This window comes from Gymnoscopelus braueri (genome assembly GCF_963280865.1).
Source record: "Gymnoscopelus braueri genome assembly, chromosome: 18".
NCBI classification, from domain to species: Eukaryota; Metazoa; Chordata; class Actinopteri; order Myctophiformes; family Myctophidae; genus Gymnoscopelus; species Gymnoscopelus braueri.
The window spans coordinates 6,360,860-6,382,505 of NC_137618.1; the positions used below are offsets into that span (position 1 = coordinate 6,360,860).

Here is a 21,646-nt window from a genome sequence, read left to right on the forward strand (position 1 = left end):
TGTGTGTTTCATAGTTTCATGTTTCATAGTGTGGAGAATTGCAGGCCTCAATACAGAGAAGCATTACACAAACACTGGTTATTGTTTAATAGCATCTTAGGCTATGCAGTAACAGCTTATTTGACATAAATGTATGTTTTTTTTCTAAATGAGGGAAAGTAGAGTCCTCACTACAAAAGTACAATTTCCGCCTAAACTAAAGGTATGTTTAAAGGACTATATTTCAGTATTTCTTTGTGTAAATTACATTATTTTGTGATGTAGGGTAGACACCTGGTTCATACCTCAGCAAATTTGATGAAGATAAGAGTGAGCATTCTCAAGTTATAGCATTTTTGGTCACCTTTGCCCTATTCGGATTTGCCTTTTTTAGAGATTGGGGTAGTTCTAAAGAATAGCCCAAAAAACTAATTTTGCCCCAAAATAAAATGTCACAACAATCCATTTCATTAATGGGAGACCCTAAAGATAAGAAAAAACATGGTTGTGTTTTGTTCTAACTCGGGTGGGGGTATCTCAAAATCTGAGGGCCTCTGCTACAGGACTATTATTAAAGGGCATAGCCTTAGTGCAGTGTTGGGGTTTGTTTCCCTGAGTTTTGCCTTAGTCTTTATTTCCTTTTTTAGTTTATTTTTCAAGTATTTGTGTTTGTTTATTTAAGGCCTCCACTGTGAAATAAAACAATAAAACGCCTACATTTGTGTAACAGAGTTGTTATTGTGTTTGAAGTCCGTCAAAATTCATGTGTATTCTGTTACTCTATGCAAGGCTCCCTTTTATTTTCCCTTTGGTGTAACTGCGCCCTCTTGTGGCGGGTGGTGTTTATATTAGTCCCAGGAATCCAGCAGCACGCCCCTTTCTGCTGCTGCATTTCCTTGTCATGGTATGTCACACACAGCTCCGCGAATTTTCATGTATTAAGTTACAAAACGCTAATTTCACTTAAATCAAAGTACATGTTGAGTGATATGAATGTTGTGGACATGTTTTGCAATTGTCAGTAAGATGAAAATTGTACTGTTTTGTCTTTTATTCTGATGTGATAAGTTGCAAGCAGCATGGTATTATGGCACAACAGTAATGGTGGTCCCATTTGAAATGTATTGTTTCTGTTCTGATGTTTAGGGGCTGTGTCTTGATACTGCACACCACCAACCACACTGTGCCTGTTGTTGTTGTCTGACAGGTATGTTTTGTGAAGGGGAATTAGTTCATTGATACATGATTGTATTAATTTGATAAGCCTTTTTGCATAGAATGTTGTATTTTATTTTAATTTAATTCATTGTTGCATTTTCTAAAAATGCTAAAAAGAAAACAGGTTCATGGCTAAATTTATGTCAATTAATTCATGTTGTTAAAAATGTTAAAACTATACGATCACACTGTGAATATTGTGGGCCCTTTCTGCTGCTGCATTTCCTTGTCATGGGGCTGTGTCTTGATACTGCACACCACCAACCACACTGTGCCTGTTGTTGTTGTCTGACAGATGTTGGCAATAAATGCTGTGAACCTGAGAGAAGTGTGGCGTCGTCAATCTGCTGGGAGTGAACCAAAATATAGGGGTTACATTTGCATTTCTGAACATCACTTTTTTTGGAACCTTGGCCGTTTGGTCCATCTTACAATCACAATTATACATGCATGCTCAAACATTTTAGAGAAATATCGGAAATAGCTGATCTACAAGCTCACATCACGTCACATTTTGAGCTTGTAGATCAGCTATTTCCACTTGTTATCGTAAGTACTTGTATGACAATTACTTGCCAAGTAAAAGGTCATGATCGTGACAGCCCTTATGATGATGACAGCATCAGCACCACATTCCTCATATGGCTGCTTTACTTTTAGGCATCTTTAGCCGTTTCTGACTAGGGCTGTCACGGTTACAGTATTGAACTTGACGATTAATTGTCACACAAATGATTAACGATTTAATTGTGTTTTTGTGATATTGAACATGAATAATAATATTAAACAACACATGTTCACCGTCACACACCTTGAGCTGGATTTCAGCTTGGTGTTCATGAAGACTTTGCACCTGTTATCTTGTTTTTACATTTTGTTTTCTGATTTAGAAACCCTGGACAATTATAGAATATTTATATAAAATAACAAAAGATGATTTATTTAGTTTTTTTTAAGTAAAGCAAAACTGTAAAACTAAATAATGTGATGGTATTTCTGTTTACTTTGGCTGTTTATACACATTATGCTGAAACATTAAAGACATTCAAAGGCAGAATGCTCACTTGGTCTCTTTATTCACAAGTAGGCCTAATAGAATGTTCTTGTTTTGTTAAAGAATGTTTTTCATACAGCACAAAATAATGCTTCAGCTGGTTTATGACAATGCACACGATATCAATAAAATATGTTCATATAATTTCAGGGCATTTAACATTTTACTGCTGTAATTAAACTATTCAAAAAAAGAATGTGCAAGATGATATAACAGTGTTTTATACATCTAATACATTAGTGAATATTATTCTATAAGTAAATCATAAATTCAATCCATGTAAGGAAACATACAGTAGGTACAGGTATGAACATTGATTAGAGTATTACTACAACATAAGATTTTTGCACAAACCCCCAAATTACATTATGGGCTCCCTAAATGATGTTTGTGCCGAACAAAATTGTTTGTGAATTGTTTGCCCCGAAGTTATGTTACGCCATTAAACCTGGCTCAAACACCAATAGCAATAACATAATGATAGGACAAAGTCAGGTCTCAATAGCAATTCATTTTATTTTAAATTCAGGTAATCATATTGCAGTAGATATTTATTAGCACATACATCAGAGTACTAAACATAACAATATACTAATACATAGGATAGGAGTTGTGAATGAACCAAACTGAGACCTAACTAAAATCCTAACAACCAAAGAAAAGTTATGGGCTGGCCAAAATCAAAAGTGGGGAGTCTGGCGAGCCAAGCACTATGTGCCCGTAGTCCCACCAGAGTCCCATAAACTACCAAAACAAAAACTGAACTAGTAAAGAAAAAACGCCAAAAGCATACTTACAACCAGGCCCATCCTAGCTGAACTGAAAACATAACTACAAACTCAGGGAACAAAAGGCGGATGTTGTCTGCTGGGGTGCTGGAGAGCGATCTCTAAATACTAGAGACAGCTCCTCCTTATAAACCAAGGCCTTAATGACTGCATGAGGTACAGCTGATACAGGGAGGAGCAACCAGAGCAATTCAATTATAGTGAAGCACAGGTGAGTGTCTAGCCATGGACCAGAGCAGCAGAGCCAACCAGCAAGGCAGTGTAGATACTAAACCAGAAGACAAATAAACATTGGTGAACAAATAATAGTAGTACTGTAGAAAGAGGCGAGTGCATACTGTATGTGCAAGCACATAACATATATGTATTCAAGGATATAATAAAAGAAACATACAATTACTGAAGATCCTTACAGAAAGATTATACATGTGTCTGATCATGATCACTTATTTGAAATGTGTGTGGTCACTGATGGAAGCCATTGCTGTGAACTATCTAGTCTTCTGGTAGACGCTATAGCAATAACATCCAACGTTTTGCCTTAATTGTTTTGATGTCTTGACACATTGTAGGAAATAGTATTCATGGGTGATACAGTCAAAGGCAGCAAAGAACTAAACACAGTAGAGACTCATTTGATGTTAAAGGACTCATTGAGGCTTTTCTGTGCCTGATTTTTGACAATCTTCATCCAAGCTGGAGGGATATCAGCAGCTTTTGCATCATATTTTTTGGCAAATTCATCGTTGAATTTTACCATCACATATTTCCAGTAGTCTGATGCCTCAATGCTTTGGTCTGGTTGAATTTTCCAGTTGGGGAAAATGTCCCTGTATTCTTTAAAAGGGTGAAACTTACCCTCTGTCTCAGAACAACGGAATTTAGCCACACAGCTGCTCACTGAATAAGAACATATATCAGTAACGAGTTCCTGTGATTCTTCTATCCTCCAATTACCAAGACCCTTAGGTCTATGGATTGAGGCAAAGTGTTCCTTGTGTGCTTTGCCTCCTGCCTCACAAGGCACTTTGCAGAATGGACACTGTTTTCCACATCCAAAGAGTCTGTTGAACAGCTCGTTCTGGGGTTTGACACGAAGTTGCTTTAGTTTTGTTTGCAGGTCACTTTCTTTGAAGGTCTCTCTAAGCGTCTGTCCCATTTCTTTCACAGACACTGAAAGGCAATGAGCAAAATCCTTCTGGTTTGAGTTGTTCAGGATCAAGACAGTTTCCAGAGCATCCTTTGGAATGATCAGTTTATCACCAATTCCATTACAAATATTTTGGACAAATGTATCAACAGTGATGTTCTCCTTTTGGGCATCTATGATAGCGCTGGTTATGTACTTGATGTTTGCTTCTACGTGTTGTTCTTCCAATTCAGACATCTCATGCCCACTTGAGAATTGTTCCACAATTTGGTCAAATATCCAGTCTTGAACAAAATCTTCATATGAGTTAATGTAGCTCACATAGGTCTCAAAACTGTCCTTTGACAGCAAATAGTTCAAAAGTGAGTACTGGAAGAATGTTCGTGTGCTATATTGATCAGCATTTTTGCCTGCCAGCATTGCATCAACAATGTCTGGACCCAAGGAACTGGTGACATAGTCTTCAACTGCAGGTCTCAGACAGAGGTTTGTGAAATCGTCTGCTTTTTGCTGACACTGGTTACGTTCATAGAACAAATCTTTAAAAGCAGAACAGTGCTTGTCTTTCTGTTGATTTAGACAAACCTGCGGGTCATTATTTTGTTTGAAGTCGTTGTGCATTTTCTGAAACTCTCGAGCTGACACACCACAAATGTGTTGTTTTAAGTGAACTTCGAACTCAATATCTGTCTTAACATCTCCATTGTCACTCAGAATGTTATCAATCTTGTGTAGGATCTCTAAGATGTAAGTGTCATGGTAATTAGTTTTCTTTTCCACTTTCTCTGACACATACTGTGTGCAAGCCTTTATAATCCTGTCAGCTAGATTTTGTGCAGCCATGATCCGATCTTTACCATTCCACCATTGTTTAGCCTTGCGTTTAGCAGAAGCAATGATTCCATCAGCAGGTTTCACTTTGAAATCACCGTGTCCACATTCTTCCAGGGTTCTTTGTCCCAGTAATGCACAAGCATGACCCCCCTTTGGCATTAGGTTCGACCTCAGCTGAAGTCCGACTTTTCCGTAGATGTCAATGTCTGGTAGCCGTGTTAAGTGTAATTCACGAACAGTTTGTTCCCACAGCTCATCAAATTGTTTGTCTAGTGAAGATGAAATCATATCTCTCTTGTGGTCACTCTTACGGCATTCCTCAATCAACTTAAGCACCTTGTCCTCTAATTTCTTTGCAAAGGTCTTCTTCACTCCATCAACACTTATCATCCCTTGCCTGATTTCAACAGCAGCTTTCAATTGATTGCGTACAGAGTTCTGAATTTCTCTTTGAAGGCTTTTTGCACTGTTTAAGAAGTCCTCTCTGTATCTCTCAACAAGATAGACGTGTCCTTCTTTTTTATCAAAATACTCAGTCAGACACTGAATGAGTTTTGTCTCCCACGTAGACAGCTCTTTGAAGGCTTTAAGGAGCAACTGATCCAGTAACTCTTCCAGGTTTGATATGTCAGATTTCACAATTCCAAAGTTTGAGATCATTGTTTCAGCTTGTGTAACCCATGTGTACATGTGTTTTTTGACGTTCCATTCCGATTCGCTGAATTCTTTGCACAGCTTCATGTAGGCGTCGGCCACAAGGCTGTTTCGAAAACTGAAGATAAAGTTCTCATGTTGTACAGCAGTCCACAGGCTTTTTGTCCATTCCAGAAAGTCCAGTACTTCATTAGCAGATGCCTTGCTGCTTCCAAGAATTTGGATTATGTTCTTCTTGAACTCATAAACAGCCTCACTGTACCCTGCATTTACTGGTGCCATTGGTGGGTTCCCATGCCAGAGTCCAGGGATGTACCAGTTCCCAGTGTCTGCATTGTATTTCATCACATCTGTGAAGTTTTTGTTGTCCTCCTTTTTCTCCATTCTGGCAGCAGCTTGAGTCATCTCATTCAACTGCTGCAACAGCAGATTCCTGTCCCGTAGGTTACTGTCTGGGGCTGCTACATCTGACACATTCTGATGAACAAACTGACAGTTGGGTGACTTCCCCACTTCTTTCATCCTGAGGAAAGCATGGACGACAATTTGCAGGATGTCTTTCATCTCTGACATATTCTCCATCGCAATGTTGATTATAGTGACATCACTTAGCCCTACAACAAGTGTTGCAAGCTCATTGTCATGCTCATAGCTATTGTCCAATTGTGCAAGTTCTGGTGACTTCAGACCCTCGGTGTCAATGATGAGCACAAAGTCACAGTTCAGAACCTTTTTGAAGTCTTCTTCCACTCTGACGAGCAACATAAAGGCACCTCGAGTGCATCGACCACTGCTGACCGCAAACTGAACTCCAAACATAGTGTTAAGGAGTGTGGACTTTCCTGTGCTCTGAACTCCAAGAACTGTTACGACCAGGAGTTTGTTCTTCGGCTTTACCAAGGCACTTAGTTGAGTGAGAACATCCGTCACCCACGTAAGAGGAATGGTGGATGCATCACCGTCCACCAACTCCATGGGAAATCCTTCAAGGAGCAATTCTGCACACAATTTGGGAAGATGGCGTAGCTGTTGAGGTGATTCACGATTGTCTGGTAGGGACATTGCAGACTCGTATAGCTGACCCATTTCGCGCAAGAAGTGTTCTATCCCCAGTGAACTGTTGGAAAGTTGTCTATCAAGCTCTTTAATTTCATCTTGGTTTTCAGAACTCTGACATTTCTCTTTATACTGTTCACGGAGACAAGAGAGTTTTACTCGGGACAAGTTATCAAGGTTCATTCGCATCCACTTCAAAAAATACGCCCTCTCCATCCCTGGGCTTGATAATGCACTTATGAAGCAGGCCATGGCCTCTGACATGCCATGATGGTTTTGTTGTTCTCTAAGTTGTATTTTCTTCTGTAGGAGTTCACGTTTGTAATTTTCAATGTTTTTCTCGCCAGCATTCTTAAGCCTGAATTCCTCCTTCTCTAAACGAGCGAATTCTTTCAATATCTGTCCTTGCAGGGGAAGCTGAACTTCCTTGTACTTAAGAATATCTTGTATGTCTGAGGTGATGGCATCTGCATTTCTCTTGCCATTCTGACACTCTAGGGAGTCCTCATCAACGTCAATTTCAAGTTCATTGGTGACAGCCGTCATCTTTTCCATCTTCATCCTCATCTTTGAGCTGTTGACCACATCACTGACTTTTTGTCTCAGGCTTCTGACAAAGTCTGCATCATTCTGTTTGTTCTTTAAAAGGATGTTGTTGATGTTCAGGTTAAACTCTGATCTCACCTTTTTAAGGGCATCAAGACTGAAACCTTTGCTCTGGGTGTTACCAACCAAGAACAGTTGTGCTTTGTTGTTTTGGCTACTCAGTAGTTTGTATTGAGAGTCTAAATTGTCAAAGAACACAAAAACTGCTGCAGATGTCTGGCAAAGAAATTCATATTGTTTTTCAAAAGATTTGATGTCCCCCCGGAGGTTAGCTATGGCTACTGGTTCACCAAAAACATCAATGTTAGTGTTTCCACACGGAAGATACCAACTGATTTCAACCAATCCATCAGATATTGTCCTTGGACGATCACCACCTTCCATGTCTCGGTGAACAAATGTTTCATGATACTGTTGGGGATTACTCAGTAGATTATTGAGAATCTTTGACTTGGACAAGGAGCATCCACCCAGTCTTACAAAAGACACCATTGGAAGTTCAGTGAGAACAATTCTGTCTTCAATAAAGCCTTTCGGATCTGAAAGTGAATGAGGTCTGAACCTCTTGACAATGTCTCTCATTGCCCAAAGCAGGAACTGACACTGACCTGTTTCACAATTAGGAAGCAGCAGAGGTACTGAAAACTGACACATGGACATTTTCAACGCCATTTCCTGCTGTAGCAAACCATTGGAGCACAGAAAAAGAGCAGTGACCATGTCTAAGGGGTGAATCATATCTGAGCCCTGACTGTTGAGCATATTTTCAAGCTCTAAATCTGTGTCAAAGGCAGCATCACTGTTTGGTTCACCTGCTGGTTCACATGTTACATTCCTTGCTGTTACGTTAACCATCATTAACTTCTTCAGAAAATGCCATGCACGATCTGAATGACAAGTAGCAGGTTCATCTGTAATGGTCTTTTTATCAATCTGGAGTACTGTGCTCAAGGATAGCTTCTCTGTGTAGTGATGCTCCAACCCCAGGTCTCTCAGAAATGACTTCAAGTCACCTGTTGTCTGAACAGTGACTGTACTGCTTTCCTTGCTTCTACCAGCTACACCGCATTCACATGTGACTCGAACGGCATACTCTGTCATCGGCTCAAGCCCAGAAATTATGGCTTTTTCAACTTTTGAGATCATTTTCTTCCATTGCAGTTGTTCAGTGGATACTTTTGCGTACTCTACTCTGTATCTCTCCACAGTCACCCCATCCCCAATCTCAGAGGGTTTCTCCCATGTAACTGATAGTCCATGTGAGTATGGTGAAACTCGAGGTTTTCCAGGTGGACTTGTCGGTAAAGTTGTCATGGAGTCACTGACTTCACTGGCTGGCCCTCTGCCAACTGGACACACTGCTCGGTATCTGAACATGTATTCTGTGTTAGGAGACAAATTGGGCAATGTGACTTCATTAGCTTTGGATGCTGTGTGTTGGTGCCAGCCATCTTGTCCAGTGACACAGTACTCAATAGAGTAGTGGCTGACATATTCTGCCCCAAATTGCGGTGGGTACATCTTGAGTGTCACACCGTTGTGGGTTGTGTCACTTGCTGTTAATTTCTCAGGCTTTGAAGGTGGTTGGAAATTGTCATTGGCCAACAACCCATCTTCATAAAGGTAGACACTTGCTCCCCTTTGACTCTCATTTCTTGTAGATGTTATGAGGAACTGAACATTCTTGTTGTCTTTGTTAGCCTCTGAAAAATCTTTGAAAAGCTTTGCTTTCTTTCTCACTTCTGACATTTCTGAAGTGTACCATTTTTCCTCACCTAAATGATGGTTATGCATTGTAGTTTCTTGAGCGCTCACTAGTTTTGGTGTTTCTCTTATGTAGCTTGATAAAGCTGACATAAATGGTTCAAAGGTTTGCAGTGACGTTAAAGCAAAGCATACAACATGCTGGATTTCTGAATTGAGCAATATTGTTTCAAATTCATTCGAAGAGACAATCTTTGCATTTTTCATCATCTTAGTGAGGGAGCTTGTGAGGTTTATTTCTCTCTCTTTGCAGTCCATCCACTCAGTCAGGTCTTTGCTGTTGAAAGGAGAAGAGTGTCTTGTTTTTAGGAACTCTGCAAGCACACTTTCCTCTTCCCCACCTCCTCTGATTAAAGGAAGTTTAATGGCCAAGTTTTTCTGAAAATCCAGTTTGTACTGGTTACACTGATCTTTAAAGGTTTTCAGCTTTTCGCCAATCTGTGGGAACTGTTGTGTGACCGGGCTTTTTAGTGCATCGTTGCACCTCAATTCCAGTTCACTGAAGTACTCCAGGACACTTTGAGCTTCCCTTACCAATCCAATGCTTATCTGACGGACAAGCTGAGCAGCAGAAGAGTCTAAATCCTTCAAAGGCATTAGCCAGACCTTCAGTGGTACAGAGTTCTCTCCATTTGCACCCAGCAATTCTGGCAGGCTTTGGTAGAGTTGTATTGCATCTTTAAAAGACACTGGATTTTTCAGCAGTGAAAAGTCCCCATGGAATTTGCATGTGAATTTCTCTACTTTTGCAATGTCTGTGTCTTCCATTTTTACAGAACCCTGACCGTCTATTGTGACCATGGGAATCTTATTGATTACTGCCTTCAGGTTCCCTTCAATGTCTTGACGAGTCTTTACATCAGAAACGTCACAGTCAAATACAAAGAAAGCTTGTGCCCCATAAAGTATACCTGTCACCACATGTGTTGCTGTGCCTGAATCAAAGACATCTGGATGTTTCACATTGCCTCTTCCAAGATGATTCATTGACAGTTGTTGGAACTTTGTGGTAGCTTTATATTGTAATGTTACTCTGGCCTGATTTTGTGAGGTCTTAGAATCATTGAGATATTTGGCAGAGCCATCAACTTTTACCAGTCCACACAAGAAACTTGCTTTCAAGGATGTGTCAACACTCAGTGCTGAAGTTTTGTCCTCAATTGATTCAGATGCAACAATTTCAAATTCAGTGCTGTTCATGGGACTGATTTTTGCATTCTTTTCCAGATCTTCATGATCCCACAACGTAAGCCCTGCAATGGAATGATCAATATAAATATTTATTTTTCTTTTTCTTACAGTGCTTATTCTTACCTTATTTTACACTCTATCTTATTTTCCCTTGTTCTACATTTTACATTATCCTTGCTGTGTAATGTAGTCTTACTTGAACTTATTTTCCACTTGTGTATTGTTCCACACTTTATCTATTATATAAACCATTGATCCATTGATCTCTGAATGAAGAGACCATCTTTCCACAGCTACATAGTACATAATGTATGGGGATTGAGCCCACCTACCATATGACATGGATAATTATTTAAGACACACGCAAAGTATATGGGGAGGGGGCGTCGCCACATCAGTTGTAAATTCTTATGTGTAAATTAGTTTTATGGGGAAAAAAATATAAAATAAAAGTAAAAGAAAGAAGAAAACCTGACTCTTATATTGCCCACGCAATAGGCAAGTATGACTGGATGACTGCGCCGGATCTCACCAAGGAATTTGCACTCTTCTAACCTTCAAAGCCGCGACAGCACTCATTCTCAAACACTACCTCTCTTCCGCACAATGCGGTGGTTTCGACGGCTGTCTAAGTAGCCATATTAGTATTAGTATTTTTCTCTCGAACAACACTTTACCCTACACTGCTATGTCTTGGACTGCTCAGGAAAATCATAATGATCACACACACCTGTGCCTTATTTACCTGTGCAGGCCAGTACTACTGGTGTGTCTTAAACTATTATTATCCATGTCATATGCGAGGTGGGGTCATTCCCCATACACAATGTAATATAGCTGTGGAGAGATAAGGGTCGTTCACACAAAGCACTATAACGATAACTATAAAGACATAGTTTTAAAAATGGTTCTAATTCAAGTGGAGGGCAGAGTCAACACCATAACAGACAATGATGAATGATATACTGTAATCGTAGTTATCTTTTTTTGTTGTAGTGCTAGGAGCGAACGGCAAAACTAGTTCTGATTTGATAGAGAGCAATAGGCAGAAAACAGGACTGTTAGGTTTGGATGTTAATTTCTCACTGGGAGGAGCACCCATACATAAAAAAACATGCATTATATTAGTTATACACAAAATTGTTTGTGTAAAGTCATATTTGATAAAAATAGATTTCCATTTATGTAAACATGTAAAAGCCAGTGGCGTACAATCACAACATTCCTACATTTGAAGCTTTACCAGACAGTCATAGAGTATTATTACAATTTACCTGGGACTAGTAAGTCTCGTCGACAGTCATACAGCATGCCCAGACTGAAGGGTCGACCAAGAGCTGCCAGCTCTATAGTTGCCATGGCTCAAACTGCAATAAAGAAAATGCACATCTATTTGTTCATTCATTCTAGTGGCCTTTCTAATTTTATAGTAGTAGTAGTAGTAGTAGTAGTAGTAGTAGTAGTAGTAGTAGTAGCCCTAGAATGTCTGTGATCTTACATACATTTCATGTATTCCAAATACACAGTCATAGATCACTCTGGCTGACACGCTGTGTAGTCACGATCTGCGCGGCCGTAAAAGTGGTCTAAACTCCGTCTGTACTCACCCAATAATTAATTCCTAAGACTTGGAGTCAGATATTGTCCTCTAGTTTCATATCCATTTGAAAGTTCTGCCAGAAAACGTGTGTTTAGTCAAATATCTCCACTTTTCCACGAGCTGCACACGGACGACTTTCTGTACGGGCGAGGGGCACGACTTGAGTGAAGGACCGAATATACCCAAACATCCTCTGGTCATCACAAACGTCATAACAAATTGACACAGGGAAGCACAAACGAATGGGGCACACAATTGACAGGTACTTGTGATTGGTGCGGGGTAATGAATCACATCATCTGCCAATTGTGTGTCCCAAACATTTGTGCTTCCCAAAGGAAGTTTAGATATATTCAGTCCTGCACTCATTCCGGGCCCCTCGCCCGAACAGAAAGTCGTCTGTGTGCAGCTCGTGGAAAAGTGGAGATATTTGACTAAACACACGTTTTCTGGCAGAACTTTCAAATGGATATGAAACTAGAGGACAATATCTGACTCCAAGTCTTAGGAATTAATTATTGGGTGAGTACAGACGGAGTTTAGAGCACTTTACGGCCGCGCAGATCGTGACTACACAGCGCGTCGGCCAGAGTGATCTATGACTGTGTATTTGGAATACATGAAATGTATGTAAGATCGCAGACATTCTAGGGCTATAGTAGTTGTAGTAGTAGTAGTAATAATAATAATAATAATTTAGCAACCATTAAATACTGTTCCTGAAACAGTGTGGGCTTGCTTTGTTGGTAGCCAGTATAATGTCGTAGTTAAGAATGTTTGTAGTGTTGAGTATTGTTGGCGTTAAAGGACCACCGCAAGTGTTAAGGTCCTTACACACCGGGGCGATTTTTTCGTGCGAATAATACGCTTTTTTAAAAAACCTTAGAAAGTCAATGCAAGCGTACATGGCGCGAAAAAGCGGAAAAGCGAAGCGAAAAAGCGTCTTTTAATTATTCGGAACGAGTCCGAATTTTGCGTATATTCGCCACATTCGCCGGTGTGTAACCACCTTTAGGGTTAAGAGTTGGTTTCTAGGGTAAAACAGGCGGTTGCTAGGATAAAACAAGGGTTGCTATGGTAAAACATGAATGGGAAATACCTTTTGAGTGTACTGCCTTTAAGAGATTGACTTAATTTTACACTTGGAAAAGTGGCAGGTGTAGTTAATTAGTGGGATCTGATTAGTGTAGAACCAGGTAGAGGAACAAGGATTTGTTCAAGCGGTAATAAAGCAAAAAGTAGGCTATGTGCTATTTTGATGTATAGAATATATCTATAGTCAAAGTGTGGGCCTAGTGAGTTTACAAACATTTATCAAAATTCGTATTATTTCATCTGGCTCCACTGTAGTATTTCTCCATTCAAGGTAAAGGGTTTTATTATAATTATTATAACTAGATGTCAGGTCACATCTAGGCCCGATCCGAGGTTGTTCCAGACAGCACTCCTCTCGGCTCCGCTCCTCTCCTCTCCTCCCTCCCGCTTTGCTTTGCGGCCCTAACCTCTAGTCCCAACCTCCCAAACTCCCTACCTCGGTCATTAGGCCGCCTGTACTGTGGGTAACCATGGCCATCATGAGGCAGTCGAGTGTTGTCACAGAAGTCTTTAGGGAAGCTGTTATTGACCATGCAGGGGCTGTTAGGGTTGGCTGTCCCACAGGGTCCATGTAGCATGGATTGACGCAGCGTGGCTCCTTCTGTGGGTCAGGTATGTCTGCTAGTACACCGCCACTCTTTGAGTTTTCCGTAATTGTGATAAGGAGGTCAAACTTCCTATATCTGGTTGCTATGGCAACCTGCCAGATCAGGCTGAGCTTTTGTCAATTATATAGTAGTAAGAATAAGAATTATATAGTAGTAAGATAGTAAGATAATAACAAGAAAAAGTGCTCCTCGGAGCACAGGTCTCCGCCAGGTCAGGTAGGTTATGGTGGCCTCCTGGTGGCGCTATAATAGGCCAATGTGAAAAGGGTGCCATTTCTTCTTAGGTCTTTCAATCGGACACTGACACTCTAATCAGAATTAGAGCTGCTGGTGGCGCTATAACAGGCCAATGTGAAAAGGGTAGCATTTCTTCTTTTCTTCTTCAAACTTTGGAAGCCAATGTTAGCCAATTAGGATGGAACATGAAAAATCTGACAGATGTGTGTTGATCACATGACTGTAGAGATACTGTGTACCGATTTGCGTGATTTTTGGAGAGAATATGAAGGAGTAATATCAAAACATTTGTCTTGCACAAATCGGCCTCCTGGTGGTGCTTTAAAAGGCTGATGTGAAACATGCAGGGCAAAGGTTTTTCTATGGCCTCTAGGGAGTGTGCGTGCAATGTTTCAGACAAATCGGTGCAGTTATAGGTAAAAACGTGAAACGGCCTGTTATAGCGCCACCATGAGCCTGATGTGAACATGTTCAAGTGGCATTTCTTCCTCGGCCTAGTGGGAATGCACACGCAAAATTTCACGGAAATCGCGTGCTGTGTTGATGATTTGAGGGATTGTGTTCAAAACAAACCAATCCTGCAAACTTTGGAAGCCAATCTTAGCCAATCAGGATGAAATATGGAAAATCGGACAGATCCGTGTTGATCACATGACTATAGAGATACTGTGTACCGATTTGCGTGAGGTTTGGACAAAATGTGTAGGAGTGATATCCAAAAATGTGTTTTACACAAATTGGCCTCCTGGTGGTGCTATAACTGACAAATCTGAAAAAAATTGGCTTTGGCATCCAGGGAGTGTGTGTGCACACTTTCGCAGCGGCCGGGCCAACGGTGCCGGAGATTAGCTGTTCACAGACGGACGGACGGACGGACGGACAGACGGACGGACGGACAGGGTGCAAAACATACTCTCTCGCCATGCCTTTCGGCCTGGCGGTGACAATTATTATTATTATTATTATTATTATTATTGAAGGAATTAGTTAGGTTTAAACTTTTACGCAAAAGTTTTTAAGTTTGAAATAATAGTGCTATTGGTGATAGTCATATCTCCCAGCCCTACCATAATATACATTCTCTAACAAGAAGCTCATCATGGGTACCTTTATGTTATGAGCCTTAATGGTTTACCTTTATGAGCTAAAGCACAGACTGGAGCTTACATCTTGGAATGTCTGGATTCTGGAGAGTAAGGATGAGTCCCAGAATGACCAAAACTGCAAAGTAAGCATACAGGGGAAGAAAGTTGAGACACGAATGACCACAGCTCCAAACAATGTACTGAAAGCCGTATTACACAAGGAGAGAGCAATGTGAAGGAGGTGCTTGTCACACCTTCTATTCACGCATTGCCTGTGGTGGACAGTAACTGAGTAGTGAGTATTGAGTACATGAGTACTGTACTTAAGTACATGTTTATGCTTATCCAGTACTTTGACATCATACTTTGACATCATTCATCCCCATTTATGGGCAAAAGTTCTGCCCAATCCTTATTTCATTAACTAGCATAATACAAAAGTTTTTAAAAGTGAAATAGTTCAAAACATATAAAACATGTGGACAATATTCAAGGATGTATTTCCTTGGCTTACTGGCAGCGTGCACACGAAATGTGGTGTTGATCAGTTCAGCTGTTAGTGAGATTTGCCTTAAAACTTGCTTCTCTGCTGTCGGGCAGAAACCAACTACAGTATGACCAAAATTCACTTTTCAGGAAAAAAAATAATAAAATAAACACAATACTGCCTCATCAAAGTTGGTATGGCGACTTCATTGTCAGATACGTGATTGTGTCCTTATATTATCATCACTTTACCCAAATACAGCTCAATTGGAGTTTTTGACCATTAAAGGAGAGATCCGGCCATTTTAATGCAGAAATGCAGTTATTCCAGAAAATCCCCTGTCGTCCAGTCTGGCGACCCCCTCCGTTGGCATAATGGGAGCCGTGTGTAAGAGTGAAAATCGTCTATTATAACCGATGAAAACTTTCTCTCACAGACGCCAGGTTCTGTGAGAGAAACAAGCAACCAGCGTCATCTCGTTCTGCACGAACGGTAGCTCGTGAGCGACATTCAGCACATGTTTGAGTATCATGAGACTCCACGATGAGTGGTAGTAGAAAAAAAAAAGTTTTCATCGGTTATAATAGACGATTTTCACTCTTACACACGGCCCCCATTATGCCAACGGAGGGGGTCTCCAGACTGGACGACAGGGGATTTTCTGGAATAACTCAACGTCCCTTTCAATGTTGGTGAGTGATTAGCGACACATCAAAGATAACACTTAAAATGGCCGGATCTCTCCTTTAATGCGGAAATTCTAATCGTCATTCTAATCAATGATGGAAAAAACAACTATCTCCACAAAGTTGGAGTTAGGTGGTTTGAACGACAGTTTGAGGATCCAATGGAGTTTTTGTCAGAAGCGGTTTTTAATACTTTGCATTGGTTCAATATTTGTAAAACTCACACACAGACACAGTGTCCAATAGCACTGATTTTTTTTTTTAAAGGGGAAAAAAAGTTTAACAGCTGGTGAATAGCTGGTTTCTGCCCGACAGCAACGATATGTTTATATACTCATAATCAGTTTTCCCCCTCTCGCATTTTGTGCTTAATCTCAACTGTTAATGTATAACAGTTCATGCAATATAGCATTGTTCTTCTGTTAAATTCTTTGCTTTATTTTACTAAACCATTTCTTATTTCACTTTGGTGGGGGAGCAAGTAGGGCATTCACCAATAGTGATTTTTAGCATTCGACTTATTCGACCTATAAGTATTCGAATATTCGATTAATCGATTTGATTATAATAATTAATTAATTATAATAATTATTATTTTTTTAATGGCATTGACGACTCGATTCAAGGAATGCAAGTCGATGTCAGGCTCCTTGCCCGACGCGTCGACTTTTAGGGGACAGCCCTAGGCACAACCTCACATACAGTATGAAATGATTTGACAACAATCAACCATGAATGGATTAGGAAAACTTCCAACACCAGAGCTCACAGCTGCGTATCTGCTGTAGAAAAGCCACTAAAAAAAAAAACACCTAAAAAAATTAATAATAATAATAATAATAATAATACAAATGATAAAATGCCAAAAAGCTAAATTATTAATAATCATTTGTAATTATCGATTATAAATGTCGATTATATGAAAATTGTCCTTAAAAAAGAAAAATCCCTACTGGGTTTTGTGATGTTATAAACTCCTCACAAAAAGTTCAGAAACTCAACTACAGTCGATTATTTCTCCCCTTCAATAATACCATTTGGTATTGTATTTTATATTATATCGTTGATTAGTCATCTTTACAACAATGTATAACTTGTAAGGATTGTGCATCATGGAATGAGCAACACAGCTGAACATGTGGGTAGCGCCCCCTAAATATTTGGTAAAATCCCCCAATATGCTTCTGTTGGTAATTGCTCTCGTTTTGAGCGACCTGCCAGCACACATCACAGGTGTGTGACTGGCACCTGAGAATGGGTCCTGCAACTTTACCCACGATACCCACGCTACCCACACGTTTAGCTGTGTTGCTCATTCCACGATCGCCAGGGCCGGACTGGGACCCAAATTTGGCCCAGACCGGGCCACCACAACCGGCGCGCAGATAGCAGACACTCAACCGCAATTTTCTGCGCCTGCGCGCTGACCCCCCCAGCCTCAAGCCAGATCTCCTAGCCTTCCCAATTGTCAGGGACATTACCGTAACTAATAATTGGGCCGTGCAACCCGGAAATGAACAGGAGCAAAAATATTTAAAAAAAAATCCCTATCTAACAACAATTTGGCAGACCCCCTGTAATAACTCTGAGGACCCCCTAGGGGTCCCGGACGACCCCCTGTTGAAGAACCATGGACTGTTGACTGACCTTGTACTGCAGCGTCACTCTCTGGACAGGAAGCAGAAACTTCTGTGTCCTCTTCTGGTTTTCAGCAGTCCAGTGCCTGGAGACCTTCAGATGGAAAAAGCATGTTCAGTCAAATCAAACAATAATTAATTCATGAGTTGGATAGGGCACTGTTTCCCAAACAGTGGATCGAGACCCATATGTGGGTCACGGACCAATTGTTATGGGTCGCGAGTAAGTCTTTATTTTTTTTTCCTGCATTTTGTTTTTAATTATTACTATTTCAAAATATTTTCAAAAGAATCCCCAAATTTTTTTTTAAGAAGTAGTGGAAATAGCAGATCTACAAGCTCACAACATGAGTTGCGAGCTTGTAGATCTGCTATTTGAACTAGTACTAACTAGAACTAAAAGTACTCATTGTGTAGAATGTCCAATTTCACAAGTGTTTAAAATCTATAAACATCTTTTGAAAATAGCAGATCTATGAGCTTGTAGATCGTCTATTTTCAAATTGCCAAAGTAGGGATGAATTGGTTAATGCATGTTTTGTGATAATAATAAAGATCTACAAAGTAACTATAGTAACTCACTAGTAACTCAAGTTTTAAAATAATTGTAGTGGAGTAAAAAGTACAATATTTTCCTCTGAGATGTAGTGGAGTAGAAGTAAAAGTACCAAACATGTAAAATACTCCAGTAAAATAAAACATTTGTACAGTAGGCCTACAGTATGCCCTACTTGATTACAGTATTTAGTTACTTTCCACCACTGCCATACTTTTCACATTGATTAAGGGTGTGATGGTGGGCTTCACCATGTAACCACCATGACATTCTGTGTTCCCTCTGACCACATCAAACTAAATGGAGAGCTGTCCAGCCACTGAACACATACAGTGCTGACACACTCACACACAGACACACACACACACACACACACACACACACACACACACACACACACACACACACACACACATACACACACACACACACACACACACACACACACACACACACACACACACACACACACACACACACACACACACACACACACACACACACACACACACACACACATACCACAATAATCTTGGTGTAATACACATCACATCAAGAATACCCCTGTCTCATTATATGAACAAATGTCAAGTCAATTATCATATGTGATCCAGATCAGAGATTTTCAAACATATAAACTTTGAAAATATGAAAAAAAAGCAATCCCAAACCAAACCTAGGACTTGTCATTTTCCCCAAATGAGTCCTTTTTCTCCAGACACATATTTGTCACCTCTCACCCCTTCTTTCCCTCTTCTCCACTGAGAGGTGCACCGCCCCCATACATAAACACTCATCAGTAGTTGCAAAATGACTGGCAGCCCTTTTGGGTTAGGGCAGTGGTTTCAGAATTACACACACACACACACACACACACACACACGCACACGCACACGCGCACGCGCACGCACACACACACACACACACACACACACACACACACACACACACACACACACACACACACACACACACACAGTGTAAGACCAACATGTCCATGATCCATTGTCATCATGATTATCCAAATCAATGTCAGATCAGATCTTTAGTAGGATGGAAAATAAGTAAACTGTTGTTCAACTGAGTACCATGCATCCAGAGTATCTACTGATCTGTGATCTCATCATGATTTCTATAAGAAAACATTTGTGAAAACTGACATATTAGTAAAGTATAGCAATCTGTACCACACGGGTAAGAAATTCAATTTCAGAGGGTTCATTTAATAGAGGGGAGAAAGATAGTGGGGACAACTCCTTCATGCACATACTGTATTTCTACATTTGTCCCCAGTCTATTATTAGGCTACTGATCTTTATTCCTCTCCACACAAGCAATGTGTGTACAAACATTAAGTTGTTTCATTGAGTCACAGGTGTTACAGTAACTTCATCAGCAACCTTTTAAGTGACTAATTAGTGACTTGGAAGCAGGTTTGACTTTGTCTTTGATGTTGACCATAGGGCAGTGGTGTACTGAAAGTACCAAAAGTAAAAGTACTCATTGTGTAAAATATCCAATTTCACAAGTGTTTAAAATGTATAAACATCTTTTGAAAATAGCAGATCTATGAGCTTGTAGATCGGCTATTTTCAAATTGCCAAAGGGATGAATTGGTTAATGCATGTTTTGTAATAATAATAAAGATCTACAAAGTGTGTAAAATACTCCAGTAAAGTAAAAATTCCTCAGGTACAGTACAGGCCTACTTGAGTACTTGTATTTATTTAGTTACTTTCCACCACTGCCATAGGGGGCAAGTAAGAGCCTGTTTACTTGTCACATTGATTAAAGGGGGTGTGATGTAACCACCATGACATTCTGTGTTCCCTCTGACCACGTCAAACTAAATGGAGAGCTCATGTCCAGCCACTGAACACATACAGTGCTGAACTGCATGCCATGTGGAAATGCTTCAATACAAATGCATAGCATTAGTGCAGGTACTGAGTGCAATCCTTCTAGTTATACACATTCTCTTGAGAGTCATGATTTACACAGTCATACACACACACACACACACACACACACACACACACACACACACACACACACACACACACACACACACACACACACACACACACACACACACACACAGTGTGCAATAACCGTGGTGCATTAATACACATCACATCAATAATACACCTGTATAATTATATGAGGAAATGTCAAGTCAAATATCATATCATCGCTGTCGGGCGGGAACCAGCCAACTCCACTTTCAGCTTCTTTTTTTTTCATAAATCAACGCTATTGAACAGCCTTTATGCCCGTAGTCTGGTAAAAGTAACTACAGAAGTAACTACTCAGTACTACACACTACTCAGTGTACCTGTTTATCAAACTAGCACTGACGCTAATGTTATGAAAACAATGAATTCTATTCCTAAAATCTATGTAGTGTTTACTGAGGAGAGCAATGTGACAAGAAATTAGTTCTTAGCATTTCTCTCGCTAGTTATACTGAAACTGCAACTCTGTGAAACCCTCTATGAAGAAGTTATTGTTGAAAATAGCCGATCTACAAGCTCACAATGCGTCGCATCTTAAAGTCCTGCTTATTATTGTAGGCCTATATAAGCAGTGTCACGAAGCATCAGGGCATTCATTCAGGCGTTGTGATGCATTGTGAGCTTGGAGATCCATTGTGCTGGATTTGGGTAAAGTGGTTATAATATAATGACACATGTAAGTATCTGACAATATATAAAGTCACAATACTAACCTTGATGCTGCAGTAATTATTTAAATAAAAACATATTTACTTTTTTCATTTCCTGAACAATTAACATTTTTGAGTTGATTTCTGCCCGACAGCAGAGATATGTGATCCAGAACAGAGAAGGTTCTCAAACATACTAACTTTGAAAATATGAAAAAAAGAAAAAGCAAACAATCCCAAACCCAACCTATTTTGTTATTTTGCAGAACTTGACATTTTGCCTCAATGAGTCTTTTTTCTCCAGACACATATTTATCGGTCAACTCCCACCCCGAAGATAAACACTCTGCTCCAGTGGGAGAGAGGTGCCCCACCCCATACATAAACACTCATCAGTTTGCACAAAAAAGAATGGACTGCCAGTAATTGTTTTGGTAAAAGCAGTCAGTTATTTTGCAATAGCCTTCATCCGTTTTGGGTTAGGGCAGTGCTTTCCAAATTCTACACACACACACACACACACACACACACACACACACACACACACACACGCGCATACACACACACACACACACACACACACACACACACACACACACACACACACACACACACACACACACACACACACACACACACACACACACACACACACACACACACGCATACACATACACACACACACACACACACACG

The 21,646-nt window shown here is 40.2% G+C and overlaps 1 protein-coding gene across 6 annotated transcripts in view; it reads right to left on the minus strand.

Annotated features, from left to right (window-relative positions):
• Window positions 1-21,646, minus strand: part of LOC308106082 (interferon-induced very large GTPase 1) — a 150,087-nt gene that overhangs the window by 127,316 nt on the left and 1,125 nt on the right. For 3 of the 6 annotated variants that reach the window (XM_080457095.1, XM_080457098.1, XM_080457091.1), the window contains exon 2: window positions 17,740-17,823. The exons of 1 other annotated variant lie outside the window; for it this stretch is intronic. Coding sequence is in view for 2 of the 5 variants with exons in the window: in XM_080457096.1 (XP_080313222.1) it covers window positions 3,671-10,356; window positions 11,569-11,653 (6,771 nt within the window). In the remaining 3 variants the exon portion in view is untranslated. Of the gene's footprint in view, window positions 1-3,513; window positions 10,357-11,568; window positions 11,662-14,969; window positions 15,056-17,739; window positions 17,824-21,646 lie in introns of those variants that run through there. 2 more of the 6 variants (XM_080457096.1, XM_080457097.1) reach the window with 2 other exon arrangements.